The sequence below is a fragment of the Pediculus humanus genome, genomic scaffold (genome assembly GCF_000006295.1).
Source record: "Pediculus humanus corporis 1103172107737 genomic scaffold, whole genome shotgun sequence".
NCBI lineage: Eukaryota > Metazoa > Arthropoda > Insecta > Psocodea > Pediculidae > Pediculus > Pediculus humanus.
Window position 1 is genome coordinate 432,972 of NW_002987340.1, and position 15,247 is coordinate 448,218.

The 15,247-nt window shown below is 24.2% G+C and overlaps 5 protein-coding genes across 5 annotated transcripts; 4 read left to right on the forward strand and 1 right to left on the reverse strand.

Annotated features, from left to right (window-relative positions):
* Positions 1-25: 25 nt before the first annotated feature.
* Phum_PHUM332810 (uncharacterized protein) lies at positions 26-480 on the forward strand (the record flags this gene model as incomplete). The annotated part of the gene is made up of 2 exons (XM_002427557.1): positions 26-259; positions 475-480. The coding sequence occupies 2 exons, from the start codon at positions 26-28 to the stop codon at positions 478-480; spliced, it is 240 nt and encodes a 79-aa protein (XP_002427602.1).
* A 196-nt stretch (positions 481-676) lies between these two features.
* On the forward strand, positions 677-2,928 carry Phum_PHUM332820 (mitochondrial 2-oxoglutarate/malate carrier protein, putative; the record flags this gene model as incomplete). The annotated part of the gene is made up of 4 exons (XM_002427558.1): positions 677-741; positions 1,343-1,579; positions 2,205-2,509; positions 2,600-2,928. 4 exons carry the CDS (start codon positions 677-679, stop codon positions 2,926-2,928), a joined length of 936 nt encoding a protein of 311 aa, XP_002427603.1.
* A 1,459-nt stretch (positions 2,929-4,387) lies between these two features.
* Positions 4,388-5,735, reverse strand: Phum_PHUM332830 (uncharacterized protein; the record flags this gene model as incomplete). The annotated part of the gene is made up of 2 exons (XM_002427559.1): positions 4,388-4,450; positions 4,476-5,735. 2 exons carry the CDS (start codon positions 5,733-5,735, stop codon positions 4,388-4,390), a joined length of 1,323 nt encoding a protein of 440 aa, XP_002427604.1.
* A 1,941-nt stretch (positions 5,736-7,676) lies between these two features.
* On the forward strand, positions 7,677-10,804 carry Phum_PHUM332840 (mitochondrial carrier protein, putative; the record flags this gene model as incomplete). Its single annotated transcript, XM_002427560.1, has 5 exons — positions 7,677-7,720; positions 8,306-8,575; positions 9,426-9,608; positions 10,058-10,410; positions 10,575-10,804. The coding sequence occupies 5 exons, from the start codon at positions 7,677-7,679 to the stop codon at positions 10,802-10,804; spliced, it is 1,080 nt and encodes a 359-aa protein (XP_002427605.1).
* A 1,779-nt stretch (positions 10,805-12,583) lies between these two features.
* On the forward strand, positions 12,584-15,173 carry Phum_PHUM332850 (uncharacterized protein; the record flags this gene model as incomplete). Its single annotated transcript, XM_002427561.1, has 7 exons — positions 12,584-12,769; positions 12,877-13,029; positions 13,302-13,447; positions 13,679-13,928; positions 14,123-14,384; positions 14,640-15,014; positions 15,127-15,173. The coding sequence occupies 7 exons, from the start codon at positions 12,584-12,586 to the stop codon at positions 15,171-15,173; spliced, it is 1,419 nt and encodes a 472-aa protein (XP_002427606.1).
* Positions 15,174-15,247: the final 74 nt, after the last annotated feature.

Below are 15,247 nucleotides of genomic sequence, written 5' to 3' on the forward strand. Positions count from 1 at the left end.
AAGTAAATTTTTACCCTCCATAAAAATGAGTAAATCTTCAGAATGTTTCAACGTGTACTTAAAAACTATTTTAGAGTCTTTAGTTTTTTCTATTAATCACAATAAAAACAATTGGTTTGTTTTGAACAAACAAAAACTTCAAGACATTGTTGAAGCTGGAATAGATATTTTAAAATTCGATACTAGAAAGTTCACTAGCGTGCCTTTTTTTTTTCAAGATTACCAAGATGATTCCGACGTCATTAAAAATTTAAAATATGTAATTTTTTTATTTCATGAATTAATTAAATAAATAATGAAAGGAATAAATATTTTACCTTGAAAAGTAAGAACTCCAGACTTATTTTCTTTTTAAATTCCTATTACACTATTTTTTTTCAAATTAAAATATTCAATAAATTAATAATTTTAAATATAATAATTATTATCACTGAAATAAAAAGTATCAATGGTGATAAATTTATTTAATTTTAGCATTAATTATTTTGCCGAATACGTAAAATGGCGGCAATTGATTGATTTCGCGCTTATATTTGTAAAATTGGCAACACTGTTACTAAAGCACACGAAGGCTACATGAAGTATTTTGAATTGTGATCATTATGTCAAGGTTTTACACTGTGATGACGGTTATTTTTTCCAATACTGATATTCAATAGACTAAAATTTTTAAAAAATGGCTCAAGAACCAAGTAAAACAACTCCTAATTATATTAAATTTGCTTTTGGAGGGCTGTCAGGGTTAGTATCAGTGGTTATTGTAATTTATTTTATTTAAAAATAATTTTTTACGAATTCAAGGATTATATTAATTTTAGAATTGCATTACTCTCTAAATTATGAAATTTTTGCATTCTTTTTAATTTTAATAACGACACTTATCATGAATTTTTAAATTAATATATAGATTTTTCAAAAAGTATTAATTAAAAATTAATTTCTATTATATTTTTAAAATTCACTTAACTAAATTATTAATTGTCAAATTTTTAATTACATTTAAAATTTATTCAATGTCACTTTTATTTTTCCTACTAATGTTTTTGAAAATGTTATTTTTGTCGACATTTTATTGTCTTCGTTTTTGTTTCTTTTTATTTTTTGTTTTCAAAATTTTAATTGTTAGCATAATAGATTCAAAAATCTAATATTGTCAAAGAGGAAATAAAAATAAGTTCTATCAAAAAGAATTACATCTTTTTTATAAATGTAATTATTAAAAATGTTATTGATACATTATTGATTTGCATAAAAAATGTGTTTATTTTTTTTTTTGTCACATATAAAAAAATTCATATTAATTATGTCATATAATATATTTAGAAATTATTTTTTATTTTAGTATGGCAGCCACATTTTTTGTACAACCACTTGACTTAATCAAAAATCGAATGCAATTAAGTGGTATGGATGGAAAAGTAAAAGAATACAAGACAAGTTTTCATGCTTTTTCAAGTATTTTAAAAAATGAAGGAATAATAGCTATGTATTCAGGTCTTTCTGCTGGACTCCTCAGACAAGCCACTTATACAACTACTAGACTTGGAGTGTATACATGGTTATTTGAAAATTACACTAGGTAGGAATTCTACAAGATATTAATAATATTTTATAATGTATATATTTACAAAATTTTAATATGGGCATTTATAATTTGATGGAAATTTTACCATTAACCGAGAATAGCTATTTTGTTACTAATATTATTTTTAATTTTATTTTTCGATAACTTAGTGCAAGTTAAACAACTTGTCGAATTATAAATGATGATAAATACATATATAGAGTGTAGTACAGGAAAATTGTATTTTTAGATTTTATAAAATAATGATAAAAAAAATAAAAATCTAGAACTTTTATTTTTGTGTTCTAGAATATGGTAAAAACTGAATTTTAATCTTGGATAGTGTAATGGAATCTGATAGTAATAAATAATTCCAAGTATGAAATATTCATAATCACGTTTTTTGTCGTGCGCCGATCATTAATAGTTCTGCTAGTGGGTATTTAATCATTATTTGTGAAAAAAATTGTTTTGTTTTTTTGTATTTAGTTTTATAATTAATGAAAGTCGATTAATAGTAATTTTAAAATTATAAATCTACTTAACAAGTCCTTCTTTCATTTTTTCAAAATAACTACTATATTAATGATTTAAAAAATTAATTGAAACATATATTTTATTGTAAAAATTTTTAAAACAGTAAAGATGGAGTTCCCCCTGGATTTTTGGTTAAAGCTGCCATAGGAATAGCTGCTGGTGCTTCTGGAGCATTCATTGGGACACCTGCTGAGGTTGCCCTTATTCGAATGACTGCAGATGGCAGATTACCCATTGCGGAACGAAGAAACTATAAAAATGTTTTTGATGCTTTATTGAGAATTGTAAAAGAAGAAGGATTATTTACGCTTTGGAGAGGAGCAGTACCTACAATGGGTAGAGCAATGGTTGTCAACGCAGCTCAGTTGGCATCTTATTCCCAAGCAAAACAATACCTAATAAGTACTAGTAAGTAAATGGAGGCCATTTATTAAAAAATTTAAATTCACGATATTAAGTGTGTTTGTTCTATAATTATGAATACTTTTTTTTTTTTAGCATATTTCAAAGATGACATATTGTGTTACTTTATGAGTAGTATGATATCTGGATTAGTTACTACCGCAGCATCAATGCCAGCTGATATAGCTAAAACTAGAATACAAAACATGAAAACAATTAATGGTAAACCGGAATACACTGGAGCAGGTGATGTTTTGATCAAAGTAATAAAAAAAGAAGGTATTTTTGCTCTCTGGAAAGGTTTTACCCCGTATTATGCCCGATTAGGTCCTCACACTGTTTTAACATTTATTTTTCTCGAACAAATAAATAAATACTACAAGTTGTTTGTTCTGGGAGAGAAAAATACTAAAGGATCAATTTAAATTGCAAAAAAAAAAAAAGGTACTTATATTAAATTAATCATTTATGGGTATATATAGTTCATATTTATAAAAAAAGGGTCAAAAAAAATATATACATATTTTTATGAAATATAAAAGTTAAGGGGCATTCACCTTCGAGTAAAATATTATTAATATAAATTTAATGCCAGGGGTTAAAATTATTATTATTATTATTATTTATATTGTATAGCTTTTTGATTCTATAAATTAATTAAAATAATTAGTGATATAAAATGGGTGCTTATTGATTAGGCAACGAGTGTTAATTTAATTATCTAATGCCAAAAATGACAATATTACTGTTTTATTGATATTTATTGTTAAAATTATTATCAAAAGCTCTCTCTAGTCTTAATTGATTTTTTTTATTAAAAAAAAAAAAAAACAATAATAAAAGTTATTATATTTACGTTATAATATATATTCAAAATGCAATATTACAATTATATTATATAATAATTTTAAGTTACATTTTTTTATAAAATATTTTTTTTTTTTTTTTCATTCGAGTTTTTATTCTAAATTTACAAAAAAATTATTTTTATACATTTAATTGTTTACTATTAAACTCTCCTAGAATAAATATAAACATTCATTGTTACCAATATTTCAAATTTATAAAAAAATATTTTTAGAATAATAAAAAAATTCAAATTTTTTTTGACCGTTACACGCGTCTGGTATTCGAACAATAATTTTTTTATAATTTTTTTTATTTATACTCATTTTATTGTGTTTCACACTCGTCTGATTATTTAATATTAAACGGCAATTTAAATTATTTTACAAAAATTTTTTATTTATCGATTACGTAACAATATTAAAACATTGTTAAAATTTTTTAAAATAAATTTATAACGGAAAAACTTGTCTATTAATTGTATATTTTTGTGAATAAATTTTTCAATATTCGAATCAAATCATTAAAAAATAAAGGAAAATCCAACGACGACTTGCTAAAATTATTGTTTTTTTGTTGTTATATTTATTTATTAATTAGTAACAATTTGTTTGGATATAATTATTATTATTATTATGATTATGTTATTTATTTATTTTAATATTGTCATTAAGGTGATATTGTTTTTTCTTGTTATTTTTGTTATTTAGATTACAAAAAAATAAGGTAAAATTATATTATGTTAATTATTTTTATTTATTACAAAAACAATATATATATATGTAGTTAGTTACTCATTTGGCAAGATATTATATAGTTTTTATTCTTAAATATAAATAATTTAATAAAAATATAAGGGATGTATCAAAAATAAAAATATATTAAATTTATTTATATTAAATAATTAATGAATCGAACAGGCATCTTTAAAATTTGTAGCATTAAAACTAGTAAAATAATCGTCGTGTAAAAATCGGATAATTGATTCGATGGGACATAAGGAAGCAGAAAACGGTTTTTTTGTGGGCGGTTCACTTGTTAAGTTGGCATGAATTGATTCAACTGAAATTCGCTCCAAATTTTTACAAAAATGTATATGATCTGTTAAATCACGTCCGTTATATACTAATCTAAAAAAATAAGCCGAAGGATGAGATTCATTATTGAAACCGTTACCCTTATACACTTCCAAAACTAATCTGGATGCATAATAAGCTGTTGCCGTGGTTTCAGATAATACACCTAATGCAGTGGTAATATATTGTAATGTCATGTCGTGCCCCGAATAGAGAACTAATTTTGTTTTCTTTTCAGATATTATGTTTAACATATGAGAAACTACATTTTTTAAGACTCCGTAAGCTCTCAGAAGACAAGAACGTTTCAAAGCTGAGCTCTTTGCATATTGTTTGGCTTCCCATTCGGCATAGGCGAAGAGGCCAGTGACGTGATCCATGTGAACACAATATTTAGAATTATCAGACTTTACCAAACATGGTAATGCTGCTCCGTGACAAACGTAAGTTAAAAAGGCATCTCTTAAAGAATGAGGATCATTAAATAAGGGGGTGCCGTCAATTTCATTATCGTACACAATAGGGGCTAATTTTTTGACTAAATCTATAATGGCGGGATGCGAATGAAAATGTGCAGAACGTTCTTTTGCAAAGATATGACTATATTTATCGACTGCGGGACAAGCGCAGTCATCAAAACAAAACGATACGCTATAACTTTCTTTCAAATTCATTTTGAGTAAATTATCTGGAGATAAAAATGACGTTAAGAATGCAATTGCGCTCTGAACCGTTCGCCTATATCGCGTCGTATATAATTTTGCATTATCACGTGACAAAGTTGAATTATTTATTCCTAATCGTTCACCGTAAGCTTCTTTTAAAACATTTCCTATTTTAAGAATTTGAGACAGTCCGACAGGTGTAAGTTGTCCCAACTGACATTTTTTCGAAAGTGGAGGAGTTAGTTGAAAATCGTTAAAACTTGCCAAAAATTTTTCTGCACTAGCCGGCCTACCTCCCGGTACCGAAAGATTTTTCATAAAAGTTTTAAATGTCGGATATAACGGATCGGATGAAAGCCTATTTTCCTCTAATAAATCTTGATCGCAACGAATATTTGAAATATTTCTCACGTGAGACATTGGACCGCGATCTCCATGCCTTAGAAATATAATGACTCCTTCTAAAGAATAATTTCCTTCCGGAAGTCCCTCACTTCCTCTAATAATTTGTGATGGTGGATTGCAAACTTTAAATATTCGTCTCATTTTTATATCGTATTTTGAATCTTTTAGATGATCCGCAGGTATATCGAGCATTATAGAATGATAAGACTGTGTATCTTCAACAGCTATGTATTTGTACATTCCTGATTTCAATAAAAAAATAAAAAAAATTTTTTTAATGAGATTATGGAGATACATAGAGTAAATAAACTAGATTGCAATTTTAATTTTAAGTCATTGTAATACAATTTGATTATTTTTATGAGATTGAACATAGTACCCCTAATATAATTTCAAAATTTAAATTTGAAATTAGGAATTTGTTTAACAACACATATTTCTAGTTCAAGAAAAAGTATTTTTTCATTTTTAACATCTAAATTATAACTTTTGATAGTAAAATTAAAATTAACTTAAATTATTTTCAATTTAATTAATTTTTTTTGAAACAAGTGTTGAAATGAATATCGAATAGTAAAACTTAGATTTTGAGAATTTTTACACAATCGGTTATTTAAAGTTGCTAAAAAAATTAATTTTATGAATTTGATATATATATATAAACAATTTAAAACAAAAGTTTTATTTAATTTTCAGTATAATTTGAAGAAAATGCATGACTACTTAAATCATTTCAAACGACTAAAGTTTATTATATCATTATTTAAATTATTGATTTTACTCTTTAAAAATTAATTAATACAACCCACTTTGAAATTATTAATTATGCTTTAATTATAACATTTATATAAATAAGAAAAAAAAACTAAACTTAATAATCGTCTATTAAAAGAATGATTTAAACTTTTAACACAATTACCCAGCCAGTAATTTTTTTTACAATAAAATTTTTCCATTTATTGGCTAAATGGCCAATATTTATATTAAATAAAAAAATTTATTTAAAATAACTTTCTTAGGAAAGCTAATAATAAAAACTATAAAATATAAGTAATATAAAGTGCTATATCGAAAGGAAAGGTGCAACAGAAAAAAAAAGCAAAAAAAAAAAAAAATTAAATAAATAAAAAAATATATTTGAAAAAAAAAATAATAATAATAATTTAAATGAAAAAACAATAAATTTTTAAATTCTAAAAAACATCTAATTTTTTTTTAACGTTTACCTGCAACTAGTAAAAATATCCATATACTTAGCAATATATAGCAATAAAGAGCTTTATGATGTGATGATATTTTCATGACACAAGTGGAAAAAGAATCATTTTTAGAACTGAAAAAAAAAAAAAAAAATTAAACATTCATTTTGAAAATCGATTTGATTGTTTTTGATACGATAACATAAAATATATAATTTAAATCTTTTTTTTTTTTTTTTAATAAAAATGTATACGAAAAATTATTACTTAAAATCAGGCCTAACCAATAAAATTCAATGAAATTCACGAGGAGATTAGTTTTCAAAACAAATTTGGTAAAAAACTTTAATACAATTTAATCCGACAATTAAAATAAAAATAGTAGTCAAAAGATAATTTAATATACCTTAAATCTGCCCTAAAAAGCTTTTCTGTAGACATCAGTACAGCTAAAAGTACTGTACTTAAAATTTAAATTGAACAAATCGATTAAGATTTGCAAATAACATTTTTTGCTGTTGTAAATATAACAATTTATTTCCACCAATGAAAAAAAAGACCGATTTCTTTCTTTCGTTTGATTGGTTGAATTTCACGTGACAAGCGTGTGCTTTTACCCATAAGGCGTTGCCGTTTTTTTTAGAAACAACTTCAGAAGTAATTATTGTTAAAAAAAATAAAGTAACTGCGTTACAATTTAAAATTAAATTAAAATAATAAATTTTTGACCTTAAATTTTAAGCATTTTGGATGATATCCTTATTATTTTATACCTGAAATAAAGTAAAAAAATTTGAGTGCTTTACCAATAATATGTGTTAGAGAGGCAACACTGCAAAATTTGTTTTTAAATTCAGTCGCAAGAAATTTTGCATAAAACAAGTGGTGTTTTATTTTTTTTTCTTGAATTTCAATATTTTTCTGTAAATTTTTTATTATTTTGTTTCAAAAATGATTTGAAATTCTATTAAAAACTATAATCATGTCTCATACTAGAGACACAGCTATTCACCTAATTGCAGGAGGGTGCGTATTTTAAAAGTTTAATTTAGTCGTATATTTCAAGTAAAATTTTGCATTTGAAGTACCTGTCTTAATTAAACACTATTGAAAAGCTTTAGGCAAAATTGATTTTGTAATTTTTTTTTGTTAACATCATCATTATTTTATAGAATAATTTTAGTAATGAAAGAAATTTTTGAATGAAATATTTCTACTCCTCACGTCATCAGACTTCATAATAACAATTTACCATAAACTACAGCTTTTAGGCTTTATTTTTATAAAATTAAAATAGTATTTTTATTTTTCCAATTCTTAAAATTTTTTGTATTTATATAAATTTGATTTAATTTTTATTTATTTGTACTTGTATAAAAAAAGCATAGATTGTTCCTTTAATGTTATTTTTGTTAAAATTTTTTAAAATTCCAAATCTCAATCATTCGTATAAAAATACTTATTGATAATTTTTATTAAGTAATATTATAGAAATATGTTTACATTTTTTTTTTTATAATAAAAACTTATAAAATTAAAACAAATAGATTAGATGATAAACTTAATTTTAAATTATAAATGTTGTAATAATATGTAATTATATTCTTGCAGATTGGCTGGTACTGTAGGTGCTGTGGTAACCTGTCCACTGGAAGTAGTTAAAACTCGTTTACAGTCCTCTCAATCTGGTTTCGATGTTAAAGTTCCAATAATTGCAACTCTTGAGTCTAATAATAAAACAACTTGCAAAACTATACCATCATTTAGAAGACGGTTAACAACTGTAGCCACATTTAAAAATTCAACACAAATGTTATCAGTGTCAAATTTTGTTGGTCTTCCAAAAAATGAAAAATCTGTTGGACTAGTGAAATGTTTCAAGTAAGTATTATGTAGTAATTTTTATGAGGGTAAAGGTTTTATTCAATTTCTTTTTTTAGTTTTATTCTTTTCAATAAATTATGCTTCATTCCATTGCATGTGATGTAAAATTTATCAGCATAAAAAATAATCAAATTATTTTTTTTTTAAAGAAAAATTTACGTGAAATAAAAATTTTAACTACAATTATTTCAACAAAAAATTTTTCCGTTAATTTAAAATGGATGACGTGACTGTAAAAGGTGGTGTTATGGCGGATGTTTCAACTCCGTTGTTTTTAGGTTCAAGTATTTTTTTACACTATATTTTTTTATAAATTTATCTTAAATAATCGTTATAAATTAAAAATTAAAAATTTTTTTTTTTTTTACGGGAAAAATTATTTTAAATTGAAAATTTTTTTTACGGGATGATAAAATATTAAATTGCGGCTTTGACCCTTCGTTATCTCAATAATGTTGAACTTATACAATCTTTACACGTGACCTTTCATACTTGGGAAATTTTCATTTGTTTACATTTTGATTAATGCCAGAAGAAACAAAACACTGGTTTCTTAAAATTAATTGTGGCATTACATAAATCTTTAAATCCATGTATTTGTAACGTTTATCTAATTTCCAAATGTAATTATTATTGTTATTATTATTGTTATTTATTTTATAAAACCCCCTTGCCTGAAGTTATCCTATAAATTTATTTTTTTTTAAGTAAAATTTATTTTCATGATAAAAATAATTATTATGGCCAAAAAAAAAAAAAAAAAGGTTTTTTTAACTTATTTGGATGTATATTTTAATTTCTTGATTTAGTTTGTCTGTACTTGTTTGGTTATTTTTTTTTATTTTAGACATATTATTAAAAATGAAGGTGTTCCAGCTTTGTTTCGAGGTTTGGGACCAAATCTTGTGGGTGTTGCACCATCCAGAGCTATTTATTTCTGTGCTTATTCTCAATCTAAAGATTTTTTCAATTCATCAATGCCTCCGGACACTGCTGTTGTTCATTTATGTTCTGCTAGCTGTGCAGGCAAGTTTACCTGATAGATAGTTAATTCAATAACGTAATTTTACCAACTTTGACTGGGAAAATTTTTTTTTTTTTTTTTTTTTTGTTATAAAATTACGAAATCTTTATTGTTACTCAAAAAAGTTAAAAAAAAAAAAAAAAGACATGTACGTGTTAATTTTTCTTTTTTTTTTCTTGTTTAATTATTTGTTTTATTTTTTCCTAATAGATTAAGTTGTTAATTTCCCTAATTAATTTTTGGAGGGGAAAAAAAAAAAAAATGTAAAATCGGTGCTTACAGCTTAATAACTCAACTATTAACTTTTATTATTTCTCTCTTATAAATTTCATATTTTGAAAAATTAATCAATTGTAAAAATTTTAATTTTCTTAAATATCTATAATCGAATTCTAAATTATTATTCAACTTACCTGGTCAAATAAATTATATGTATTAATTTTAAAGAATTAGAGCATTGTTTTAGGATTTATAGCTAGCACTGCAACGAATCCAATTTGGTTTGTTAAAACAAGGCTTCAACTGGATAGACAGGGAAAACAGGGGCCCAAAATGACGGCTTTTCAATGTGTGCAACGAATATACAGGAAATCAGGAGTCAAAGGATTTTATAAAGGAATAACTGCTTCTTATTTTGGAATATCTGAAACAGTCGTTCATTTTGTTATTTACGAAGAAATAAAGTCTCATCTAGTCGCTTTTCATTGCAATGAACAATCAGACACGAAAACATTTAAAGATTTTTCTGAATTGATGTTGGCTGCCGCCATTTCGAAAACAACAGCATCCTGTATTGCTTATCCTCACGGTTAGTTTTTTTGTTTTTATTAAATATTTAATAACTCAATTGGATTTTTTATTCATTATCTTTAATAAAAGTATCTTATACTGTCATAAAAATTTATTTATAAATAAATATTAAATATGGCTATATAATATAGGGAAAATTATTTATTAATTTTAATTTTTCAGAGGTTGCACGCACACGTTTACGAGAGGAAGGTTCAAAATATGTATATTTTTGGCAAACTCTTTCTACAGTTTTTCGAGAAGAAGGTTATAGAGGTCTTTATAGGGGTCTCGGAACACAGTTATTAAGGCAAATACCTAACACAGCTATTATGATGTCCACATATGAAGGCGTTGTATATATTCTCAGTAGGTACTGGATTGAAAACGAAGTTAACGAGACTGAAAACTAAGAAGACTACATAATAAATTAATAATTTATTCGATAAAAATGACTAATATTTTTATGTGATAGAACACTGATTGAGTATTAAGAAAAGCAATGATATTAAAAATTCAATTTGCTTTTTGTAATGCCTTTTTTTTTTTTTTTTTTTTTTTAAAAAATAGTAAAGTTAAGTTTGAAATACAAATATTTAATTAAACATTTATTTAATAAAAAAAAAAAAAAAAAAAAAAAAAAAAAGAGAAAGAAAAGAAAAAAAAGCTTGTTTTTAAATGATAACTAACTGTGAATTTTTGCCTTAAAATAAATTTTTGACACCAATTCATAGGTGTATTGTCTGTAACTAGTTTTTGAAATTTTAGTTTTATATATAAATTTAGATGTTTTTTTTTTTTTTTTTTAAATTACACATTTTTGTTAGCAGTATATAGTTATATATTTTGAATTATTAAACAAATGTTTGAAAAGTTTATTTCTTTTTTCTTTTTTTTTTTTAAGTGATCGAGACTACTCAAAAGGTTAATAATAATAAAAATAATGAATAATTAAATTTACCGTTAATTGGAATTTTATTTTTTGGGTTAATTTAAAATATTGTAAAACCTTTTGTGTTGTCGAAGCTTCAAACTGCCATACCTCTGACAATCAAGAGTGTTTTTGTTATTAAAAATAAAATATTTGTTATTGTGAAAGAATTTTTATACAAATCATTATATTTCCTAAAAAATATTAATAGTGCTTAAAAATTTGATTTTTTTTTTTTTGTTAACTATAAGAAGTTGTTAGTAAGTAAAATTCATGTAACTAACTTTTTTACAAAGATATATTTAAAAATTTTATTTAAATAAATGGAAATTAATTTTAAGAAATAAAATATTTATATTGAGTAGTACATTCATAACGCAAGCCATAAAACAAACAACAAGTTGATGTCTTTTAAGTGAATTATCTGGTTAAACATTATATAAATATCAGGGTTAAATTCTTTTTTAAAAAATTAAAATATTTTTATTTTGATTAAATTATTTACTAATGAGTTTTGTTTTTTTCCAATAATTAATCAAGGAAAATAAAAAAGGTGGGTTTTGATATTGTGAATATAGGAGGCTTTGCTCAAAATTTGGTTATTCCTATGGCTCCTTTTAAAAGCATAAGGAAGTTTTATAAATAATATATATTTTTTGCTTACATTTATTTTTAGTGATGAATTAAATATGGGATGACAGAAAACAAATCTAATTTAGTATAATTAGTGGAGTAGTTTTAATAATTGAACTGTATTTATAAATTAATATATGTTAATTCAAAAAGGTTGACATCAATATTTCAATATAAATTTAATAAAATTTATTTTTCATTTTAAATTTTTATAAAACTTTTTTTTAAAGAGATTTTACATTAAGTACTCATAATATTATTATTATTTATATTATATTTTTTAGAAGTTAAAGGAATATGCTTCCATAAATTTCCATGAGTTACAAATGGCAGGATCTATGCCAATCACAAATATTATTTCATACCTTACTGAGGCATTTAAAATCAAAGCAACTATGTTTTTTCAAACCTAGTACTTTGGAAATAAGTATATGTAAGCCATTATTTACTTTTTCATTTAATTTTTATACTTGTAATAACTTGTAATTTGTTTTTTTTTTTACTAAAAGAATGATTTAGATAACCTTTCTGTTACAGAAAGTATTTTTATTTCAATGTAAATTTATGCTTTTTTTCATATTTATTTTTCAGAATTCATTTTTTGTTACAACCTTATGTGCCAAACAAAATGGTTCCAAAACATTTAAGGAAAAGCGACGAAAGCCTTGGAAGTAATCAGGAGTGTCTGATGGCTGCACTAATCGAGTTACAAAATAAAATAATAAATGATAAGTCAATATTGAGGCAACCAATTGATACAGGAGTGAGAGGAGTAAAAGATTTAATAAAAGCAATAGTTGGTGGTACTCAAGAGGTGCTGAATTGTAATAATCACAATGCATGAATTATTATGTTTGAATTATCAAATTTTGTTTTAAGAAACTAATATTTTAAAAAAAAATATTTTTTTTATTCTTATAGTTGCAAGAATTACTGCTCAATGAATGTACAATAATTTATGAATGTAAGATATGCAGAAATTTATTTAGAAGTTTAGCCAATTTTATATCACACAAGAGAATTTATTGTATAAAAAATTTTTCTTTTTTTCCTGACGAAACTACAAAAGAGGAGGTAAGTTATTTTAATAATTTTTGTTTTAATACTATTTTCATTATCTTTACTGTATATTAAACCATTCAATATTTATTTCCACATAGTAGTTTTATTATTTTTTATCCTTTTTTTTTATTTTTTAAATATTTTATATTCGAGTCGAATAAACATCAGAAAAAAATCTTTTACGATTTTTATTCGCTCAAAGTATTTTATGTGTTATTTAAATTTTTTTTTTTTTTCTTTTTTTGTTTAGTATTTTATTTATTACTTTTTGTTACTTTTTTTAGAAAGAAATTGTGGAAGAAAATATAACAGAATCTGAAAAAGTAAATTGTAATAATGAAGTCAACTTGACAGATGCAAAAGTCTGGCTCTCTAGTGATACAATAGTTCCTAATAATGTTAAAACTGAAAAAAATTTAAAACCTACTAGGTAAGTACCATTATGAAAAACTAGAATAAAAATAAAACATGCATAAAATGAAAAGACCTATTAACCTATAAGTTTTTCTAAAATAAGCCAATGAATGGCCTTGAATTCTTTATATTGAAAAAATTCAGTTATTTTTATATCATTAACAACGATTAAATTAATAACGAAGGTGAAAGTAATTATGTGATATTAAACGCTGAGAAATTTTTATTTAACGAGTATTAAAGTAAGTCCATTGAAAATAAATAGAAAATGTGACATAGCTAAAATTGCTGATGGATTACGACAAAAAACAAGAAAGGAAAACTTGCAATCGCCAGAAACTTGGGCTCGACCAATGTTTCATTTGGATGTTGATGAAAAAGTTATGATTAGAAGAAGTCATTCGCAAAACCATTTTTTCCCTAGTGACAATATAAATAATAGTTTCTTAAATAATTTTTATCAAAATGGAAAGAAATTAAACGATAGAGAAAATTTGGTAAGTATTTAGTTCATTAATAAATTTTTTATTATATTAAAAGCATTCTTTCACTTTTGTTTATGTTAAACTTGGATACTAATCCAATTAATTTATTAAAACGTTTATGGTTGATTATTTATGTAGATGATTTCAATTATTAAACATAAAACCATTTTAATTGGTCAAAATATATTATGTATTTTCTGTTTTAGTCAATCGAAAAGGTTTCATCGTGCAATGAAGCAGTTTTACAAGAAGATGGAAAGTTCAGGGTTACACCTCAGGGTACGCAGTTAGAAAATAATAAAAATTTGAAAAATTTCACATGCACTATTTGTAAAACACATTTTATAACCAAGCAAGTATTGTCTCGGCACGTGCAAATTCATCATAAAGAAAGAATATGTTATCCTTGTCCAATATGTAGGACATTTTTCCCGAGTCCAAGTAGCACTTATAGACATCTTAGCAAAGGTGAGTTTTTTTTATAATAAAATAAAAAGTTTTAAAGTAGAACAGCAGTTCGACACATAATTAGAGAGAAATTATAAATGTTATGTTAAACTTTATATAAAATGTTTTGATGTTTACTTTTTCTCACAGTCGGTTTTACAATACTTATTTATTTATTGACACCTGCATTTTATTATCGTAGCATTCAATAAGAAAAAAAAAGATGGTTGATTTAATTGCATGTTTTTTTATTTTGATAATGTGCATTATTTGCAGATCATCATAAAACAGAACAACAAATTCGAAGATTAAGACCCAAAGTGTTGGCCAAAGCTAGTAAAAGAAAGTTAATAGATGGTATTCGTAATAAACAGGAGGATGTAAATAATGATAGGAAGTTTATACAAACTTTTGTTGGTAACGAAGGAGTTTTAAGTTGTAATAATTGTGGAAAACTTTTTAACCGTCAAGCCGTTTTAAGAGTGCACTTAACGTCTTGTAAATTTAAAAAAATGTACACGTGTAATACGATACCTGAAAAAAAAAACAGAGTTTCTCAAAATAACGGTTTACCCGTGAAATCAACAATTCAAAAGAGTGGGATATTAGTTAGAAAAGACTATTGTAAAAAATTAAATTGTGATTCTGTAAGTTTTAAATCTAGTTTAACGAATCAAATTGTGAGAGATAATTCGTTCAGTGAACAGTCGTCATTGAAAAGAATTAATAAATGGAAAAACGTTTTACAAAAATTGCAAACTAGAAACAACGAATTGGAAACGTCCGAAAAAGCCACCCTTAATAGAATAGAATTTAAACAGGAGAAAAAAAATTTCAACATGGAAAAAGAAATCGAAGAAAAGAAGAAAGCATTGAAGGAAATG